At 55.6% G+C, this 19,604-nt stretch overlaps 7 protein-coding genes across 7 annotated transcripts; 5 read left to right on the forward strand and 2 right to left on the reverse strand.

Annotated features, from left to right (window-relative positions):
* Positions 1-202: 202 nt before the first annotated feature.
* Positions 203-5,054, forward strand: N657DRAFT_694131 (DHS-like NAD/FAD-binding domain-containing protein). Its single transcript, XM_062797264.1, has 2 exons — positions 203-714; positions 787-5,054. The coding sequence occupies exons 1-2, from the start codon at positions 589-591 to the stop codon at positions 4,654-4,656; spliced, it is 3,996 nt and encodes a 1,331-aa protein (XP_062642659.1). The 5' UTR covers positions 203-588; the 3' UTR covers positions 4,657-5,054.
* An 886-nt stretch (positions 5,055-5,940) lies between these two features.
* Positions 5,941-6,874, forward strand: N657DRAFT_711518 (uncharacterized protein). Its single transcript, XM_062797443.1, has one exon. It carries the CDS (start codon positions 6,360-6,362, stop codon positions 6,738-6,740), a length of 381 nt encoding a protein of 126 aa, XP_062642660.1. The 5' UTR covers positions 5,941-6,359; the 3' UTR covers positions 6,741-6,874.
* Positions 6,875-7,687: 813 nt separating this feature from the next.
* On the reverse strand, positions 7,688-9,603 carry N657DRAFT_627804 (FAD-binding domain-containing protein). Its single transcript, XM_062790829.1, has 4 exons — positions 8,623-9,603; positions 8,190-8,566; positions 7,972-8,130; positions 7,688-7,915 (listed from the first exon to the last, which is right to left on the reverse strand). The coding sequence occupies exons 1-4, from the start codon at positions 9,529-9,531 to the stop codon at positions 7,792-7,794; spliced, it is 1,569 nt and encodes a 522-aa protein (XP_062642661.1). The 5' UTR covers positions 9,532-9,603; the 3' UTR covers positions 7,688-7,791.
* A 2,463-nt stretch (positions 9,604-12,066) lies between these two features.
* On the forward strand, positions 12,067-12,911 carry N657DRAFT_325843 (uncharacterized protein). The gene is made up of 2 exons (XM_062786825.1): positions 12,067-12,505; positions 12,566-12,911. The coding sequence occupies exons 1-2, from the start codon at positions 12,306-12,308 to the stop codon at positions 12,606-12,608; spliced, it is 243 nt and encodes an 80-aa protein (XP_062642662.1). The 5' UTR covers positions 12,067-12,305; the 3' UTR covers positions 12,609-12,911.
* A 90-nt stretch (positions 12,912-13,001) lies between these two features.
* On the forward strand, positions 13,002-14,061 carry N657DRAFT_711533 (uncharacterized protein). The gene has a single exon (XM_062797444.1). It carries the CDS (start codon positions 13,293-13,295, stop codon positions 13,875-13,877), a length of 585 nt encoding a protein of 194 aa, XP_062642663.1. The 5' UTR covers positions 13,002-13,292; the 3' UTR covers positions 13,878-14,061.
* A 2,329-nt stretch (positions 14,062-16,390) lies between these two features.
* On the reverse strand, positions 16,391-17,325 carry N657DRAFT_650867 (uncharacterized protein). The gene has a single exon (XM_062794046.1). The coding sequence runs from the start codon at positions 17,280-17,282 to the stop codon at positions 16,767-16,769; it is 516 nt and encodes a 171-aa protein (XP_062642664.1). The 5' UTR covers positions 17,283-17,325; the 3' UTR covers positions 16,391-16,766.
* A 1,710-nt stretch (positions 17,326-19,035) lies between these two features.
* N657DRAFT_556715 (uncharacterized protein) lies at positions 19,036-19,368 on the forward strand (the record flags this gene model as incomplete). Its single annotated transcript, XM_062787948.1, has 1 exon — positions 19,036-19,368. A coding segment is annotated over one exon (333 nt), but the record flags the coding sequence as incomplete, so codon positions are not given.
* Positions 19,369-19,604: the final 236 nt, after the last annotated feature.

Here is a 19,604-nt window from a genome sequence, read left to right on the forward strand (position 1 = left end):
CAATGTCCGTGAACGTTGACGGGACAAAACCTGGAAGCTACCCTGGTTCTTTGAGGACGGGACTCGGCCCCGGGCTCGGCAACGCTGCCGCAGCAAGGATGCAGTCCCTGCAGCACTCAAGCGCGTCGACTCCACCGTTACCTGTGTCACTCTTTGCAAGTCATTACACAAACATCAAGCATCACCCTCTCCTCATCCGCCGCAGCAACTGAAAACGACGCCCTCGCTCGCCTGCTCCGCGCCCAATAATCCTCTGGTTCTTTCAGGATTTTGTTTGCAGACTTCTTGTTGCACAGGCAATTACGGATACCTGACCTTCCCCACAACGAAGTACCCCGGGATTTCATCGTCTGATTTCGGACGCGTCAAAAACAAGCCCGTCTCGGCTGACAACAGCTTCGGGCGTGAACGCGGCCATCGACCGAGAATTCGATTGACGCGCGAAACACCGAGAAACCCACGTGCAATATATCGCCTATTCATCAACAATGTCTCAGTGAGCCGGTGCCGCCTGCTCTGGCTTACGGGCCCCGACTGTCCTGTTGAATCGCTCGTTTCGATGCTCCGCCAATTGTCCGCCATCTCGCGATGCCTACGACCCACGTTGCGCCGGACAGCGGCTCGTTACTACAAGACATCGCGAATACCCTTTGGAAATCGCGGAAGGTTGTCGTCATCACCGGTGCCGGCATCAGCACCAACTCGGGCATTCCGGTACGACGCGTTGCTTCTGGCTCATGGCTCCGTCGTATACACCCTTCCCTGCTGACCCCAACCATGCTGTAGGACTTCCGGTCGGAAAATGGTCTCTACTCTTTGATCCAGGCGCAGTTTGAAGCGGCTCAGCAGATTGCCGCTGGCGGTGGTAATGTCCATGTTTGCGACGCGTCAGTCGAGCAGAGGCCAGCGAAACGGCAACGCCGAGCGCATGACGACTCCGACCGCAGAATCGAAACCCACGAGATACCGTTTCCGGGGTTACGCAATGCGGCGCCAAAGACACTGGACGCCGACAGGGATCAGGAAAGCCGTAAGAAGGAGGAGCCATGCGACAGGGAACCAAATGGCGCTCTCCCTTCACCGTCTTCCGAGTCGGGCCCAATCCATGACGGCACGCAGTCGGCGCACGGAATGACCCCGATGGAACACAAGCAAGACGCGACCGTCATTGCGCACTCCACACTAGGGTCTCTAGAACGCCTTGCGAACACGGTGCTCGGCCCTCGCAAGATTCAAGCCGATTATACCAAACCGGACCCGCCTGCTGTGGAAGCAACAGCTCCCTTTGCTTCCTCTCCCCCTACTCTCACCCTCGGCACCCCACGGTCGCTGTCTAAAGCCCACCTCTTTAATTCGCCTCCAGAAAGCTCGTCGCCCCTCTCGTCTCCGCCCCATATTATATTTGATCCCTACTCCGAATCAGCAGACTGCTCCTCCAGCCAAGACACTGAATCGTCGTGCTCTCAGAGTGAGGGGTCGTCCTCGGCGTCTACGCCGGTATTGTCCTCACAAACTTCGTTCGCTTCCTCCCGGGCGACTCTCCCGATCATGAAGGGCCGCGACCTGTTTGATGCCCAGATCTGGTCCTGCCCGATCAAGACATCAGTCTTCTACACGTTTGTATCAACGCTCCGCGACAAGGTACGAAGTGCGGAGCCAACAGAGAGCCATCGCTTCCTTAGCGTCCTTCGCGACAGCAGGAAGCTGGTCAGATGCTATACACAAAACATCGACCAGTTGGAAGAACGGGTCGGCCTTAGCACCTCGCTGTCCTTGGGAGTGGGTAGCAGGTACCGCTTCTCTGCAAGGGCCGGACGGAACTCGGGCGCAGCAAAAGGCTTGAGGAGCGCTGATGCCGCGTCGGAGGCCAATCAGGGTGCGTCTCCGCAGGAGGAGGAGCAAAGGGGCGTGTCTCGTCCTCAGGAAAAGCCACTGAATGTTGTGATGGATGGTCTCGCGAGTGGCGAACACAAGCTCCCACCTCTCCGGCCGTCACAAACAAGGCCCGACACCAGGCCCACCACGGGCGATGCTCCATCTTCAACACCATCCGCCACCGCGGCAACGTCTGCGCCGGCAGCTCCGAATCGCGGGGTTGAATGCGTGTTCTTGCACGGTTCCCTGGCTGAGCTGCGCTGCTTCGTGTGCGCCCGCACCGCCTCATGGGAAGAGGATACCCGCCTCGCAGACACCCTCGCCGGACAACAACCCACCTGCCCGCACTGCGCCGGGGCGACGGCTGCTCGCGAGGAACGAGGCAAGCGGGCACTCGGAGTCGGCAAGCTCCGTCCCGACATTGTGCTGTACGGCGAAGAGCACCCCCAAGCCCACCTCATCAGCCCCCTCATACAGCACGACCTCTCTCTGGGGCCTGACATGCTGCTCATTCTGGGCACGAGCATGCGCGTCCATGGACTCAAGGTGCTCGTCAAAGAGTTCGCCAAGGCTGTTCACGACCGCGGCGGGAGAGTCGTGTTTGTGAACTTCACGAAGCCGCCAGAAAGTGTATGGGCCGACATCATCGACTACTGGGTCGAATGGGACTGTGACGCTTGGGTTAGTGACCTCCAGCAGCGGAAGCCCGCCCTGTGGCTCCCACCTGGCGCCGTGCTCCCCGAGGTTGAGAAGCCGAAGACGTCCAAACTGCCACGGAGGCAGAGCGGCGCTGAACCCGGCAAGCGCAAGGAGGGCGCTGACAAGAGCTCCAAGAAACTCAAGGAGGCTGACAGACCTGCCGGCTTTTCCAAGGCAGAGGACATTGCGGGGATCGTCAAAAACGGGCAAGCAGGAGCCCGGCAATGCCAGCAGCCACAAGAGATGCCGCGTCTGCCGTCACAGCCAACCCCGCCGAAAGCTGTGCCCAGGAAGCCGCCAAAGGTTCCCAAGGAACTGAAACTCAACCCCGATGCCAAGCGCCCTGCCTCCATTCGGGATCATAAACTCAACGGGGCATATCTGGTGTGGAAAATCATGAAGGACCTGCGGCGGATTACCGGGGAAAGCCCGACCCGTTCTACCGATCCCAGTTCTGATTCAACGCCAGCTAGACCGAAGGCCAGAAAGCCTCGGAGGTCGGCTCCCGCGGCGCTGGGGTTCCCAGGCATGCCAGTCGCTTCAAGCGACGCTGCGGAGGAGAACCGGACTCCGATCCGCCCAACAGAGCCAGCAGCCCTGGCATCATTTTCACTGCTGAACACTGGGGCAGCGAACAGGGGCGATGAGGTTCCCTTCCGCAGCGACAGCTCCATTTCCACAGCGGTCAAGACTCGAAAGCGGAAGCAAGCGGTCACCTGGCGCATGATTGGCGGCGTCGAGACGCGCGTCTCGCTCGACACCGGAGGCGAACCAGAGACACCCTCCCTACCTCACGCCACAGCCTTCCTCCACCCATTACCGGTGCCCGAATCCCGCCGGCTACCCCCTCCCACCCCAACCACACCCCAACTTCCGCATCAGCAACCTCTAACTAGTGTTCCCCGTCCGCAAGCTGCCTTGCCAAACCATGTCTTTCATCCACAGTCCACCGCCCCAAACCCGAAAGCATCTGTAATTGACCAGGCCATTGACACAGGCTTCCGTGAAACAGACCGCCTCATAGCGCAGTTCCAAGAAGAAACCCGCCTGTCCCGGCCCGCGACACCATCGTCGTCATCATCACAGACGCAACCGCAGACGCAGCTGCGTCTCCCGTCCCTAAGTGTCCTGCTCAAACGAGCCCAAGACCACTACCGCCAGCCGGATATGCAGCTCAGATCGCACCTGCAGCAGCTGTACCCAGGCCGGCAGCCGCCGCCGCACGGGCAGCCGAGATTGAAATTGACCCCGCTGGAGCCGAGGGTGGAGTCGCCTGGTCCCAGGAAGGTTCGGATCTCGTCTGACGTGGGCAGTCCTGTCGTCGGCGGGACCAGGACCGCTGACGCCGGGCATAGTAGCTCTGGCTACGGGCAGCACGATGCATTTTTCTTCGCGGATCCGCTGGTTGGGTGGCTTGGGTCTCCGCCTGTTTGGGCTGGTCAGAAGCGGCAGTGTCAGCAGCAGCATTATCGTCTTTTTGACCAGCGTCTGCAGCGTCAGCAACAGCAACGACAACAACAACAGGTTGAGGAGGCGGCTAAAATCATTGAGAGTGCGGCTGCGGTCGGTGCGGGTGCGTGGGAACCTGAAGGGACGGCGGAACGGGCGGGTATGATGGGCACAGAGCTAGGGACGAGGGCGGTAATCGGGGGTTCTGATTCCTCGCTGCCGCGGCAGCAACGATATCACCAGGCTCTGCACCAGCAGCAGATACAGAGTCGGCAGCAGCAGCAACATGGTCATGATGGATATACGAGGGAGCGGCCGGGCCGGGAGATGGAGGAACAAGGTTCCATTCAAGGGTTGTTGGGGATGGAGCAGACACTGGAGTATCAATATGGGACGATTGCCTCGGGTTGGGAAGACGCTCATCATGGTGAGGACTTGGTATTGGAGCTCGAGATAGGTGATCTTTCTCGGGTTAGCGAGGAGGACAAAGAAATATGGCGGATAGAACATCCTCCGGGAGATGTTGATGCCAGCGAAGAAAGGGGGAGTGGGTCTTGGTGTCCGGAGGAGCAGCTCAGGAAGGAGCAGGAGGCAGCCATGATGCTGTCCTCTTTGCGCGGGAGCGCGGGGTGAGGATTGCTAAGGTAGTGCTGTCAAGGGATTTATGACGAGAGACATTATGTACTGAGGCATAGTCTTCGTGTGGTTGGCTTCCGTTCGTTGAGAGGGGTTCGGGCGTTAGGTTGGGGTGTTTTGGTTGTTCGCGGCTTGGACTGTGCTTTTGTGGTATGCATTGATAGGACTGTTCTTATTGATAGAGAGTGGTATGCGGTGATCTCACTGGGGTACATTCGATGCTGGTTGGAACCGAGTAGTAGCCGCGAGATCATTCCGGCACGTGGAATTGGAGGCTTATTCAGGGATCAAGCGATGCCAATTCAGTCTCGCGATCCAGCGGTATCATTTAAGTCTTGCGCTGAAGGTAGTGATGGATGACAGACACAGATGTTCCTGCAACGGATGCGCTGCGGCAGAAACCAACAGCATGGACTGTGAGGTCACATGGAGCACTCGCAAGCAAGCAGGATACTTACCACAGTACATAGACAGCGTCAGAATTACCCTGGATGGAATTGCAACTTTCCAGCACCACAAGTCCTTGCATGACACTCAGCCACCGATAACATGCCCCGGTTGCCACACCCACAACGGAAACCCTCCCTTGGTCTGAGGGCGACCCAGCAACCCCGCCATGCTACTTCCCTTCAAACGCCTCCTTAAACATCCCAGACTGAGCGAGATAGTCAACAGTTGACTGTCTAGCAAAAGGGGTGAGCCGTCGCCTTTCGCTCATTGCTTCCGTCCAAGACCAACCTATCCGCATCAAGCTTGCAGCTGGCTCTCATGTTGAGGATCTGCCGCACCGATTCGCCTCAGAAAAGGGGATCCTCAGGGAGGACGTCAGCGCGGTGTATTCGAGGATCAAAAGAGCAGGGGGATATCTTGTCCTTAGACATGGCGGATTGCCAGGAGTTGTCGTACTCCGCAATGTTCTTTGCAAAGACAGTGCCCCAGGGCCAGTTATAGACGGCGCCGAGCTACTTGAAGACGCCAAGCCGCACGGTGACATCGTGGGACGTCGTAGAACGGGATCTTGGTGCTGTAGATCTGGGGCCTATTCGCTCGCTTCGTCATGGCCGTTCCGAGGCACCATGACACCTGCGCATTGTCGTCCAGCGGCAAGTCGAGGACAAAGGCCAAGGAGTCGTTAAAGTGGTGGTCGGTTGAGTTGCAGACAACACAGGCATCCATCGCGCCGAGTCGTCGGTTGGGCACGGCAAATCATTGATACATGTGTCAATGGAACCACAGTACCCGCATTCGGTAGTCATGGCGATGTCGGTTTTCCATGTTGATCTTGGCCAGTACGAAGAGGACTTCAAGCATTGGCGGCGCAAAGAACCAATCAGAAAGCTTCACTCAACATCGTCAAAGTTTATCAGAGTCCACCACAACGCAGTTGGGCTTTCCGGAACATTGCCCAAGAGTGCGATGACCTTGAGGACGCTGAGGACTTCATCTTTTCCGAGGTATCTTCCAAGGAGCTTAATCTACAGCAGAACAACGCGACACGGCATATTCGACCTGCCTAATGATCAGTCGAGCTTAGAACAAGCAAGCAAAGATTCGTGCCTAGTTGTTGATCCTTGAACTTGGCACCGCCTCGTCGCAGCTAACTCGCCAGGATCATTTGACCACTGATGACTCGGGGCTTCTTAACGATATCTGATACGTCCTCGAGCCGATCTACAGCCTTACGATGAGAACACAGGGACATGCCAGCAGCGGCAGCATGGGTACTTGTGGGAGCTCATGACTGGCAGGGAATCGTTTTGGAGCATTTGGAAGAGTGGAAAGCCCTCTATGGCAACCCTGCTACGGAATTGGCTTCCCAGCAGCCCAGCGAGCCTTTTTCGCAGGGCCCTAGCTTAGACTCGATGCCTCGCCTGTCAACACCGAGCACATCAGCAAAAGATCGCCCTGCCCTGCAGTCGAGACTTTCCCAGCATCTTCAAGGCTTTGAGGTCGCAACACCCTTACGGAAGCAGCAGCAGCTGAGGCATCGGCAACCTGATACTGCTACTGCTACCACTACTCAGTTCAATAAAGCGCCCTGCCTGATCATATTCGCTCGATGTGCACAGCCCAGTCAATGAGCTGTATCTCCAACCTATCAGCGGACGAGAGGACGTACATAAGAGTCTACATCAAGAACGCTTGGGTAAAGCTGAACGAGTACTACACTACCCTCAGGGAAATTCCCTCTTTACGCAACATCCATCATTCACACCTTGGCTTCGGTATCAGGTGTCTTTGAGGCCAACTGGACATCAAAAGTGCAACTAACGTGGATGAGTGATGCTAAGCGATAGCTGAAGGAATATCTCGAGGAGTGGTATCCTACCTATGGGAATGAAGATATCATGAAGGGAGCGCTTACTGAGCAGAGGGATTTAAGCAGGATTACTCGATGGATCAAGAGCAAGCATCATCGAACTACCCCAGCAGGCTGTGAGGATCAATACTACCGACTTGAGCCACAAGAAATTTCTTTTCCTATTCAATGGTGGGTTGAGCATAGAAGTTCGCTTCTGAGGCTCAGCAGGTTTACGTCGGACTTCCTAGCGATACCTGCGATTGCAGACGACTGTGAGAGAGTATTCAGCACGGCGAAGCTGACGATAACGGCACAACGACACTCCCTCAAGAGGTCCATGATTGCGACATTGCAATTAATGAAGAATTGGATCCGGGATGGTTGCATGGAGCTCGGAAGAGTAGGTTCAGGACGGAGCAGGGCCGCGGATAGCCTCATCGGACAACCCTAGTCATCACATCCAGTCAGATCAACTCAATCAGGGCAATCAATTTAAATATATGAGCAGGATGCCTCAATCAAATCACAACCGATGTCCGGAGTTAACTGATTGATCTGATGACAGCTGAAATATGTGTAGTCTACAATCCGTCGGTTTATTGAGTATGGGGCATGTATTATAACAGCGAAGGCTCTACACGAGAGCTGGAGAATTAGCGGGGACGGTGACGGATTGAGTTGGCTTGTCGGAAAGTACGAGAGCTACTGGGAGGACTGTCTATTCATGTTCAAGTCTCTGTGGCCACAATACAGTCAATTACTACTGTTTCGCTGCATGTCCTCCCCCGGAGGATACGGATTACTGTCTATCCCTTTCCTTTCCCTTACCCTCACATGGTATCCTCCGGCGTACCATCTCGGACGATCGGCGAAAAGAATCTGAATCGGTTGTTCGGATCATACTTGCGCTTGAGAGCACGAAGCCTCTCTAGCCTCCATGGCTCGTCCCTCCGGCTGTGGTGCGTCAGTGACAGATGGCGACATCGGGGCAGGTTGCTGGCTGCACTCACCCATAAATGGCCTGCAAACTTTCGTCGCCAAGGGCGTAGTTGACATAGACCCTTCTCTCGGCACTTCCGGCGGCCGCTGTTTCCAATGCCTTGCTCCATCGTTCGGCCTCTCGGTCGAGGGTGCTGTTGCCGACGACGCTGTACCCGACAACCGGAGAGCTGCAGTGGGCTTTAGCTAGGAAAGCTTCGTCGGCAACAAGGGCTCGTGGAATGCTTACAACAGTAACCTCTTGTCTCGATGAGCAAAGGCGGTGCTGTCTGAAGGCACCACTTGCACACCCTGCATCGAGTATCCCTCGAGGAGGCAGATGGAGTTGGCAAAGGCGGGCTCGGTTGCCAACATGTCGCTAAAAACTTCCCACCAGTTGCGCAGCGTATCGATATCGTACCTGTCCACGTAGACGCCCCGCATTAGAACTGTGCCCTGTGGTTGACATTGCGGGTCGTTCACGTCGAGGTTCAACACCTCGTCGATTCCTGGCAACTCGGTGACGCCGGAGCGGTGATCTACCGCGCCGAGGTCGTGGATCGGTTGCGTGTACTCTCTGCAGTCCTCCATCGGGCCGTTACAGAAGACAATGAACACAATCATCGGCTTCAGTATGGTCAGCCGCTCATCATCTTGGAGAAAGGCCGCTGCTGGGAACTCACCCGGTCCGGATCAACCTCCTCCAGGATGCTCCACGACGAGAAAACATTCACATACTCCGGCTGATCCTCCATCATCCCATTCGCCACCTCATACAACTGCTCCAGCCTCTCCCTCCCAAACACGAACCTCTCCCAAGCCCAATTCTTCATGTTCTCCTCCACATCATGCACCCTGACAGTAAACTCACTCACCACCCCAAAATTATGCCCCGCCCCTCGCAAAGCCCAAAACAAATCCTCGTTCTCCCTCTCTGAAGCAACCACAACCCGCCCATCCCCCAACACCATCCTCGCACTCACAATCTGATCCACGACCAACCCATACCGCCCCTGCAAAGTCCCATGCCCTCCGCCCAACGCCGGCCCGGAGTACGAGACACACCCGCACATTCCCGTAACCGTCTGCTTGCCCTGCCTCCATAAGCCCTCCATAACCTGATGCGAGAGCAGCCCACCACCCAGTATCGCAACCGTTCCCCCGTCGCCAGCGGGAGCAAGCTCGAATTTGGTGAGATTCCGCAGATGAATTACGACGCCTCCGTGCAGGTCCGACAGATATTCGTTCGTGCCGTGGCCGCCTGAGGTGGCGAGGAAAGGGAGATTGTGGGAATCAGCGTAGCATATTGCGTGCGAGATGTCGGATTCGGTGGTCGGGAGGACGAGGAGGGATGGGCGCGGGGAGTTAAGGGGGCTTGTGGACCAGCGGTCGAGGGTGGTGTTGAAATTGGGGTCGGTAGGGAGGAGGAGTTGGGCGGAGGGGGAGAGGAGGGTTGTTAGGCGCGGGATGTCGAGCAGTGTTTCATCGTTTTGCTGCGTGGGGAGGGTGGCGAGGGTGGTACTAGTTATAACGCCAGTGATGAGCAGCAAGAGCAGGAGGGTCCGGGTGACGGCTGGGAGGTGGAATGCCATGATGATGCCGGTGGATAATTATGTGTACTGGGCTGCGGGAAACTCAATGTACAAAGACGAGGCGATGCCGAGTGATGAACGTGACGCTGTGGGAGTGTAAAAGAAGAGCAGAATCCCCGTTCCCAGGTTGGGAGGAGAGTGGGCAGCCGAGAATTTAAGCTGCAAGACTTCCCAATCTGCAGAAACAGCATGGTACCTGCAGCATGCCTAAGGTTTGCGTGATATCGAAAGGCAAGCACGACGGATGTTGTGTAAAGTAGCCAGCCGGGACTCCGTGGAAACACGCCGGAACGTCTGCTTTGATAATATCTATCTTCTTGTTGGGGTTATGGTCCGTGTGTTGATTTGGGCCTTGGACGTCGTTGTATGTACCCTTCGTCGGCGGCTACCGTCAGAGTCGTGAGATTTCCGTTGTGTCCCCGCCTTTTCTCATTTTCATTTCCTTCTTCAAATCTATATTGTCTTCCTGTAGCATTGACTCCACCGCTTTCTTCGTTTTCACCCTCTTGCGTTGAGGGCGGCAATGCCCCCCCCCAAGGATCTCCGAATCGCCTCCCATGATGTCAATGACGGGACTAACGCAGCGTGCCGCACCAGACGTCTACTACAAAACTAATTCTCCGCTGAATTTTGAACATGAAAAGGATATTAATATTGTAAAAAAGTCTTAAATTGCCAGACGATTGTCTTACTGTAGTAATGCTGTCTTATTCGATAGAAAGCAGTGCTTTCTATCTACTCTCCGCTGGCTGCTGCTCTGTGTCACGGCGATTGCGCCGCGCCTGCCAGGACCCACGGGTGGGGCCTGGCGTGTGGGAAGCACGGGCCCCTGTGGTTTGAAGATCCTGCTGTTGGACAGCAAGAGTTACAGGCTCGAATAGGCATAGACCAACCAGGTGATACTGCATCAATTGAGGCACAAGATGAAGCTTGAGTTGGCTGTCTAAGCCGCGTGTCATGTGTGTGTGTTGCTTGAAAGAACCGAGGGCTTCGGGACCCTCGCCAGACCCTGTGACGAGTTTTCCACGCTTACTGCATTGGGCAACATTGCCCAGCCCCTGTATCCAGGTGCCAAGGGGCCAGTTTACACAGTAGTTCAACGACGTCTTAACAACCGAGCCTGCCCGTACCGACGGAATAGAGCCCAGAATTGTAGTATACTTCTGAATGCTATTACGTACTGTTACCTGTCTGCATCACCCGTGACAACCGGCTGACCTTCCACTCTTGCTGTTAGGCTTATAGGTTTTAATTGTGTTTTAGGGCACCATACCCTCCAGGTCTAGGGGATAATATTCCATCGCCTCGCGTGCAAGCATCCTCAATTGCAGTGGCAGCCATAGTAATCGGGCGAGAAAGAAATGATTAGGGGTTTGTCCTAGGGTGGCAATTGTGGACAGCAGTGGTGTTTGAGTGACGATGCTTTTTGCCTATAAATGTTGCCTGTCTGCTCAAAAGGGTCCAGAACTGGTAGCTTTGAGGACCAAAAATCGCCCCCTTTGAACAACAACGAAGACAAAAAACGGTCGCTTTTATGGGGGAGCCCAAAAACGCGAATCTGAACCTAGCTAGTGATTCGCTTTCTTTTTTGGTCGAACTGCTGACTCAGCAGAGCTTGAGTCATGTGCCAAATACGTTTTCGGGGACTGAAACGGTATGGAACGCATATGTGCTCAGTTTTCACTACCCCGTTTGCTAACTCCGTTCCATCTTTCCAAAGGGGGTGATTTTAACATCGCCTTGCGATCGCAAAATCCCACCAACGCGTTCGCAAGTTCCACCAACGCGTTTGCCATATTCTCAGCCAACCAAACGCGTTTACGACCGTCCCTCGCCTCCTCTGTGCATCTTGGCAGCACTGCAAGGCGCAGCAGCTGAGTTGCCAACTGGTCGTGCGGGGTACTTCACCTGGATAATCCACTGGTGCAATTAAGTTAGCGGCTATCGGCCCGTGACAGATATGTCAAACCGATATTGGGGCCGACCTCACGGGCCTCATCCCCCTTCGCGATGGAACTGCGCTCAACGGCCGCAACGGCAGGCCGGCCTACGGTCTTGGCGGCGTAGGAGGCCGAGCCCTTCCCAAGACGCGGCTGTGTTCGTCGACCGCTGCTCGCAGGCACAAGGCCGGATGCAGTCTGCGCTCCAGCACATCGATTCGGTCTTCGCGATCCAAGCCGCATTGGCTGCCTGCATTCTCGCCGTCGCCACCCTGCGGACCACCAGCGCCATCGCCAGGCACCGGGTGATTGCCAACGGCCCCAGATCTACTCTGTACGGCGTTGGCCGTTACTGAGGCGACTCGACACTTGGAAAACCAAAGACGCGCCAACCGAAATCACACATGGTGTTGGTTCCATCACCAACGTGCATACAGGCGTGAACGAATGAGATATTTGCCTGGCGTTCCTCAATCCCCATGCCCAATCATACTCAAGTCTTATGGTCGCTATCAACCTGTCGGGACAGAGTCTTTCACGTTGTATAAGTAGCAAAGGTGCACCGCCCTTGACAGCGCTTGGAGTGATAATTGCTTGGAGGTATTCGACGACAGCGGGTTACTCAATCCTTTCCCTTATCCCTTGTCTGAAGTAGCATCATCTTTTTTTGAGCGTTGCGCAGCAATGTGCTTTTTCGAACGGATACAATTCGAATGCAGTTCCTGGAAGTGGGGAAGATTCCGCAAGCAGTGTAATAAGGAAAACAGTATTGGCGAAACGTGTGGGCTCAAGCTCGTCTATTCAACTCGGTTTGAAGCCAGGGAGATTGTCTAGATGCATCGCCGACTCAGCAAGATAACGGCAGACATCGAGAGATGGAAACAGGAAGGAAACCGTCTAGCGACTGTTGAGAAAACAGAAAGGGAAGCAACCGCGCTACGGGACGTGATCTCGCAGCTCTCGAAAGAGCATCTCGAGGGACAATTTGGCGGATCACCGCCAAGGCGCAGAACCGACCGGAATAACCACCGACGGTGAGGAGCTCATAGCCACATTGCATCTTCACTCAAGAATTGAGCTAATCTACTTCATAGCACCAGCAACAGGCGCACTTCTTACATGTCGCCGCTTGACTGAATGAAGTCCGAGAGACCATAGGCAGACATCGATTCGTTTCCTAGACGACCAGTATTTCTGGTCCGCCAAAAACAATTAGAGGTTATGTTCTCCAAGTCCTATCCACAGCAGTTAAAGCGGGGTCTGCTGGTTGAGGCTGCTAGGTGATGTTGGTCGAGCTCGGTCGTCGGCCGCGATGGCTTCTGTCGCTGCACTTCTCACTGGCCCACTCAGTATTCCGTGATGCATATGTCGTCCTTCGTGGTGTTTAAGAAGGTTATTAAGGCTAGCAATCACGGTACAAATACATCATGATCAACAGTGTGCTCTGTCCTCAGAGATCCATCGTTATACATCCCAGTAAACCTATCCTCTCAATCATCCGCCCAATCATCCAGCCTCTCAACCGCTCAGCTGTTGTAGATGTCCTCCTGAAAGGGATCCGGCAAAGTCTGGGCCATCTGAGCAGGCTGAGAAGCACTCATACGCTGGCACATACGACGCACAGTATCTTTAGCGCGGGCTTCGTGGCTGGTGCCTTCCTTCAACCGAAGATCCGAGAGGTCGAAGGCAGCGTCGAACATGATGCCCTGCGGCGTTTTGACGCGGCTGACAGCTACGTACATAAGACCGAGTTGCAAATCCTTCCCTAATATGTCCAAGACCGCCGTGTTGAGCGTGGCACCCTGTGACTTGTGAACCGTGATGGCGAACGCGATCGTCAGCGGGAACTGCGTGCGCGAGCAATTCTCCCTGCCCTTGAGGAAGGCCCGCTTGCTGCGGAAGATCGGCACGACGCCTTTGAGTCGGATCGACGGGGAAGCAGACGGGGCCAGTAAGCGGTCGAACTTGACCAGCACAACAAAGGGAGGCACCGCCTTGGAATTCTCATCCTCATTATACTCAACCGGTCATCCACTTAATGCCATGAACCGTGCCAATGGCGCCGTTGACCAAGCCCACGTCGGTTTACATGTTCTCTGTGAGCATGACCCGCGCGACGAAGACCATAGGGGTCTTCTGCTGGAAATTGCCCGCGGCTGCAGCTTCCACATCCTTGGCCCTGTCGCCAGTGTTGTCCACAACCACCTGATAACACGGCTTGTCAAGACCCTCAAGGTGCGTGAGGTTGTAGGTGTTGACCTTGGCAATTGCGAGGGTAGATGCGTAAGGCATCGTCAAAGACTTTGGCTTCGGCTACCGGTACTCTCGCGCAGTGGCGGGTCGACAACAGCCGCCAGTGCACATTGGTTGGGTTGTTGTGACACAGGCCCTCCAACGCATCCCTGAACGCAGCCTGCGCGGCGCCCTGCTGCGTCACGACCTGCCTGAGTTCTACGCTGCGGGGGAAGGCCAAGTACGCATTGTAACTCGCGAGGTCGACGTCGGACAGACCCCTCCTGATGGTACCAGCATACAGAGCTCTCTCCGCCACAGGCGGCAGCTGGAAGAAGTTCCCGATCAGCATCATGCTCCGGTACCAAAGAACTGGGCGCGTTGGCTTGGCTAAATAAGCAAAGCATGCGTGGAAGGCTGGGTCCCTGGCGGCTGCATCTGGGGCTATACCTACATCGAATCACACCGGTTCAGAAGATGCCTATATCTTGTTGACGCTTCTGTCGTTCCTCACGACTTCCCAGAAGATTCCCTTGGATCTTCTCTTCCGTGGATCTACGCCTCATCGACGCTGGACCGGGGAAGGCGAGATCGAAGAGGTGGATGTAACCCGTGCCGGTCTTGCTCCGGAATTGCGAGGTTTAGGCGTTTGGTATAATGCCCTTGTTCTCCGTGTCCCTTTGCGCTTCTGTCTCGCCAGGCGGCCCGTCTTCGCGGAGGAAACGGTACCTCGATGTTCCGTGCCACGGTGCCCTGCCCCGTGTTCTGCGAATGGACACCAGGAAAACTGCAGCGTGAAAGTAGCTGGCGAGCCGTGCATTGTAACGCACTTGAGGTCCGTGTCTGGAAGGCGCCATTCTTTATGCGTTGTCGCGGGGGATTTGTCCATCTTAGTGTCCCTTTCCGAGGTAGAGCCTTGCGACGATGGCGGCTTGCTATTGCTGTGTCCGTGCCGGCGATCTGGGCGTCGGGACGAGCTGCGAGCCTCTTGCGACATGGAGTCGCTGGAGTACGGACGTATGTGCTGCCGAGGGGCTTCCCCGCAGCTGTATGGGTTGCAGCGCCTACCCTACGACGCTTGCGTTGTTGCGATCGCTGGATAGCATTATACTCGCTATTTTCAGTGTTGCTCTCTTTGGTGTCGCTGTATACTCAGCAAGACGTTCTCTGCGGCGCCATGCTGCACGCTGCGTCACGTCGAACGACTGCTAGAGCGTCTCAATTGCCACCTCGCGCTTCTTGTATTCTCGGCGAAGGTCCGCGTGCAGATCTTTCAGCAACAACAAGTCCGATTTCGCGAGCTCCCTATAACGGACATGCTCGGGTTTGGGTGTCAAGTTCGCAGGAACAGGAATATATCATCGGTGAATCTTGGATGCGCGAAAACGGTCGTTAATTATTGACGACTAAGTTTACCGTTTCTGTCTTCCCAGATAGCATCTTTGAGTTAGTAGGCAGAATATGTAGTTACGGCCTCTTAGACATACCTTTGGTATGCGGCAACGAATCCAAATTCCGCATAACAGTTGAGTTTTCCCTCGCTCTAGTGATTGATTCATGGCAGACGCAGATCTGATTGCCCGGGTTTACCCCTTTGGCGAGGGGCCGCAGATCAAAGGCTATGCGCGCGAAGCTATCGAGGGCAGCGACCGATCCTTCCTGCCCCTGCCCGAGTCCCAGCTTCGCCGGGATGTGCGGGAGCCAACCCCCCCCCGACAGCAGCGATGCCAACCGCAAAGAAATGCTGGACGTTTTGCCCTATCTCGAGCTTAGGTTCAGCAACGGGCCTCGCACTAGTGCGGGCTTCGTGTTTAGTGTGGATCCTAGCACTTGCGACGTTGTCCATTTCGGAGAATGTGTTGAGATTCTCCATCAAAGTCTGTCGGCTCTCGTATACCTCCGCTACCCTTGCTCTGCTACTCGACCAGTCAAGGGAGACGATCGCATCGCTGTTGGGCAGACTTCACTTACTCGTCGATATCCCGGATGAAGAGGATAGGCTGATCCGGATTCTTCACCCCTCCTTCTGCGAATTTCTACTAAGTTCACAGAGATGTTCCAATTTGACGTTTTGTGCTGATTGCTCCCAACGAGGCCGTGCAATTCAGCGCCGGCGCTCTATCCACAGAGCCATCCTCCATCGTCATCGACCAGGTCTATTGTTCCAGCTCTTCTGCGGGCACCCGTATGTCTGTCTGCGCTTACACTCGGCCTTTATTGCGCAGTTGTCGGGGAACATGAAAGGAATGAGAAAAAAATGAGAACGGAGGGGGACGAACCAAAGGCCAACAGCATCCATCCAGAACTTGGAAAAAAAGCCTCGTCGCAGACCATGGCACTTGCCCAGGTCAGCTCAAATTCAAAATTCAGCCGCTGAGCCTCGCGATCACATCCTTGTCCCCGCGACGACGACGCGCCACACATCCAGGGTTAAGGGTCACAAGACCTTCCGGTATTCCGTCTTCATGGCTTTGTCGCCAACCTAAGAACCCGGAACACTGCCAGTCACAACACCTCTCGACGGCCATGTCCCGCAGTCCTGGAGTTTCAAGTTGAGCGGATTCCGAGTCACCCCCATTGGTGGGAGAGCTCGGAGCCATTCGCGCAAGAGTGCCACACACGCACGCGCCCCTTGATCGATCTCATGACACTGTTCTAAACACAAGAAAGTGCAGCGGCCAAGAAACGGAAGAGAAGAGAGTGCGTATTTGTCTCAATGGTTGAGTCGGCGACTAAATCATAGCACCCCCGAAGGGCGCCAAGGACTACTCTACCCCAGAAGCTACCTACCTTATATATAGCCAACTGAAGCTAGGGAGGGAAAAAAAAGCGCAGATCCACTGACCAATAACCTTGACAGTTTCGACAGCATTTCCCAGCTCACCCTGTTCTGACCCATCCGTCCATACAACCCCAATCATGACACACTCACTGCCGACCTGCTCCAAGCCCTGGGAAACGACGCGCTCCCCCGTACACCCAACCAAGAGCGTCATTCCTAGGTTGCGTTTCAAGACCAGACAGGCGGGCAACTAGTCCCGGGTGTCTGTCCCGTCGTCGTCCTCAACGCCAGCTGATCGAATGGCCGCAGATGGCCTCGCCCTTCTGTTCCATACCATACTGCTTCTTCCAGCTGTCCATGTCAACCCATCCTCCGTACCATCCACCACAGTTGCCATTGATGTACCTGAGGAACTCATCGTATTCAGCGCCGCTGCACCCGTTCTCCCCGCCCCAGCTGCATCCAAACGCGATCTGAACTCCGCTGACAGCGTACCGGATGCCGTTTCCAGGGATCCTCACGCCTTGATTGCACATGTTCTTGAAGTTGGCCCGGACAATCTCCCAGTCATTGTGGTTCTGCGACGCCCGATAGCAGCCAAATCGCGAGATGGGGAGAGCACGAGGGGCGAGGCCGTCGCGGGCGGAAACGCCAGGGACGGCATCATGGTCGATGTCGGAGATTCGGGTGACATTGACGAGACCGTGCTCTCCAAAGCTGGCCGTGAAGACGCCGTCGCCCAAGTCAGGGACGACGTAGCCTTCTGCTTGGCAGAACCACTTGTGATGCCAGTCCATGGCGGCACAGAGGGACAGTCTTATGCGGTTGGTTCACTTTGGGGTCCATCCGCCCGCTCGCGTAAGTCGCGGTACACGTCTTCCAAAAAAAAAAAAAAATCCTGTCGTGGTACCCAATGGCAATCTGGATCTGGCAGTGGACTTACGTACCACGCTATAATTATTGGTCCTGGAATAGGTGTACTGCAGTGGGCGATAATCTAAATTGACCAGCAAGGTTTCTGTGACCGCTCCGAGTCCCGCAGGCGCTGTTGGTACGCCGCAGCTGTGGCTGCATTTCAGGGGTATTGCGGTCAAGTCACCATCATCCGCCTCGCGAAACCGCAGCTCATGAGCCCGAGCGGCGAGCGCTGTTGAGTCGTATTCATTGGCAAGAACGGCAAGAACGGGGGTATCCATGACACATCCGGCGACTTCGGGGACTTCGGGCGAGGTCTGTTAGCTGCGGAGGTCAACGCGAAGTCAGCGTTGTCATGGGGGCCAGTCCGTTCTCACCATGTAACCACTGAACCAAGTTCAAAAGAAGCAGATCATGATACGGATACTTATCAGGTTGGGGTTGCTACTTGCTAAACGCCTTGTCACTTGACCAAGGTACCTACCTACTCAAAGTAGAGTAGGTAGTCCTGTGGCCTGATTCAGTGCCTGAGACATGGCTGCAAACAACCCCAGTCGCCTTGCGAATTTCATATGCCGGTGGACTCGAAGCGTGAACGCGGACCTCGGCCGTTCTCGCAATTGAGTCAGTTCTCGGCTCCATTTGTGCCGTTGCATTCTGCCACCATCACGAACACGGATGCCTAATTCAATCTGGCATTAGGCAGTTGGTGATGTTTGGTCTGATGTTCGTTGTCAAAGATACTACGTTGTCTGCCGCGGTGAGCCCGCACCCTTGCAAGACGCTCTCCGAGTGGGCTAAGATGAGGTTTGGCCTGTAATCCTGCCCACCCTAGCGCGTGACGTGGTGCAGCCGCCACTCCCGATTGGTGCCATGTCCTATGCTAGGATTGTTTATCCTAGAATGGGGTAGTATTCCGTGCAGCACTAACAGGCTCGGGATCGGCCGATCAGAACGACGCATCACCAACGTCAGTGGATCTTTCACTTGGCAAAGCCGTCCTCGAATGACAAAGACCTCGGGAGTTTGCCCAGCCGGGGAAGGTGGTTTGGGATACCGGAGGCCTTTTGTCTGGTCAAAGCCATCCTTGCCGAGCGGTTGGTTGAACTCGCACCTTGCCGACAATCCACTTGGACTCCGGACTCCCCACGCTAGCGTGGTACGTGAGTCCACTGCCAGATCCCGATTGGCATTCGGTACCACGATAGGATTGTTCTTTTTTTGGAAGACGTGTACCACGACTTACGCGAGCGGGCGGATGGACCCCGAAGTGAACCAACCGCATGAGACTGTCCCTCTCTGGCATCACAAGTGGTTCTGCCAAGCAGAACATGCAACAAACCTACCGTACACTAGTACGGGAAATCGGTTCGGGCCGCACCGAATGACCGCAGGGGTGTGGGGCGCGGGCCCACCAGGAGCCGAACTGGGTTGGCGTTGTGTCAATTCCGGGCCGGGACGCCAAGGAACGAGGCAGCGCCGCCAAGAGTGGAGTAGGCAAGGAGGGGGAAAAAAAAGGGGGGAGGGGAGGGAAAGATGGCAGCCAGCGTATCAATTCACCAGCGAAGCAGGAGCAATATACCGGGTAGGTACAGACAGATACGGTTGTTGAACGGGAAAGGACGATTGAAAACGATGGCAGTGTTTAACGAGGTATTCATTCCGTTGCCCACGTCCTGGATTGCGATTTGCCGCGAGCATTGCAGAGCAGTGACGGCCAAGTCAATTATATCGCATATCAATTCGCAGCACCGCCATATAACCGCCCAGGTCCACCGGCGTATTGTGGAGGAGGCGTCGGCGTTGCGGGACGATGGTTTGTTGGCCGCCGATGTACGCGGCATCCGGTTCCCCAACGAGGTAGTGCCGGCCATCGATGGATTGCCCGTGTGGAGCGACGGCAAAAAATGCGTGCAGTGCGCGCATATCCGGCGGAGAGACGCGACAATTCGGCAGCCCCAGAGATCGAATCGTTCGGCACCCGAAAGAAAGACCAGCGTCGAAGGTAGAAGGCGGTATTTGTCTGCTCAATCCAACAGAAAATCGGCTTTTTCGGAAGTTGAGCCGCCCTGCCAAGGGATCGCGAGATGGCGGCGGCGGCGCAACCCGAGGCAGTGATCGAGGTGGCCGACCGCCCACCCTCACCGAAACGACCGAGCCGCGCCCCGAAACCGAGTGCAAAAGTCCGTGAAGCGATGCAATCG

The sequence above is a fragment of the Parathielavia appendiculata genome, assembly GCF_033297405.1.
Source record: "Parathielavia appendiculata strain CBS 731.68 unplaced genomic scaffold N657scaffold_36, whole genome shotgun sequence".
NCBI classification, from domain to species: Eukaryota; Fungi; Ascomycota; class Sordariomycetes; order Sordariales; family Chaetomiaceae; genus Parathielavia; species Parathielavia appendiculata.

Coding starts and splice junctions, on each gene's coding strand:
- N657DRAFT_694131 (XM_062797264.1), top strand. CDS start 589: ATGCCTACGACCCACGTTGCGCCGGACAGCGGCTCGTTACTACAAGAC. Junction 715..786: donor GCACCAACTCGGGCATTCCG/GTACGACGCGTT, acceptor ACCATGCTGTAG/GACTTCCGGTCGGAAAATGG.
- N657DRAFT_711518 (XM_062797443.1), top strand. CDS start 6,360: ATGCCAGCAGCGGCAGCATGGGTACTTGTGGGAGCTCATGACTGGCAG.
- N657DRAFT_627804 (XM_062790829.1), bottom strand. CDS start 9,531: ATGGCATTCCACCTCCCAGCCGTCACCCGGACCCTCCTGCTCTTGCTG. Junction 8,567..8,622: donor AGGAGGTTGATCCGGACCGG/GTGAGTTCCCAG, acceptor ACCATACTGAAG/CCGATGATTGTGTTCATTGT. Junction 8,131..8,189: donor CGAGACAAGAGGTTACTGTT/GTAAGCATTCCA, acceptor AGCCCACTGCAG/CTCTCCGGTTGTCGGGTACA.
- N657DRAFT_325843 (XM_062786825.1), top strand. CDS start 12,306: ATGCATCGCCGACTCAGCAAGATAACGGCAGACATCGAGAGATGGAAA. Junction 12,506..12,565: donor GACCGGAATAACCACCGACG/GTGAGGAGCTCA, acceptor TCTACTTCATAG/CACCAGCAACAGGCGCACTT.
- N657DRAFT_711533 (XM_062797444.1), top strand. CDS start 13,293: ATGGCGAACGCGATCGTCAGCGGGAACTGCGTGCGCGAGCAATTCTCC.
- N657DRAFT_650867 (XM_062794046.1), bottom strand. CDS start 17,282: ATGGACTGGCATCACAAGTGGTTCTGCCAAGCAGAAGGCTACGTCGTC.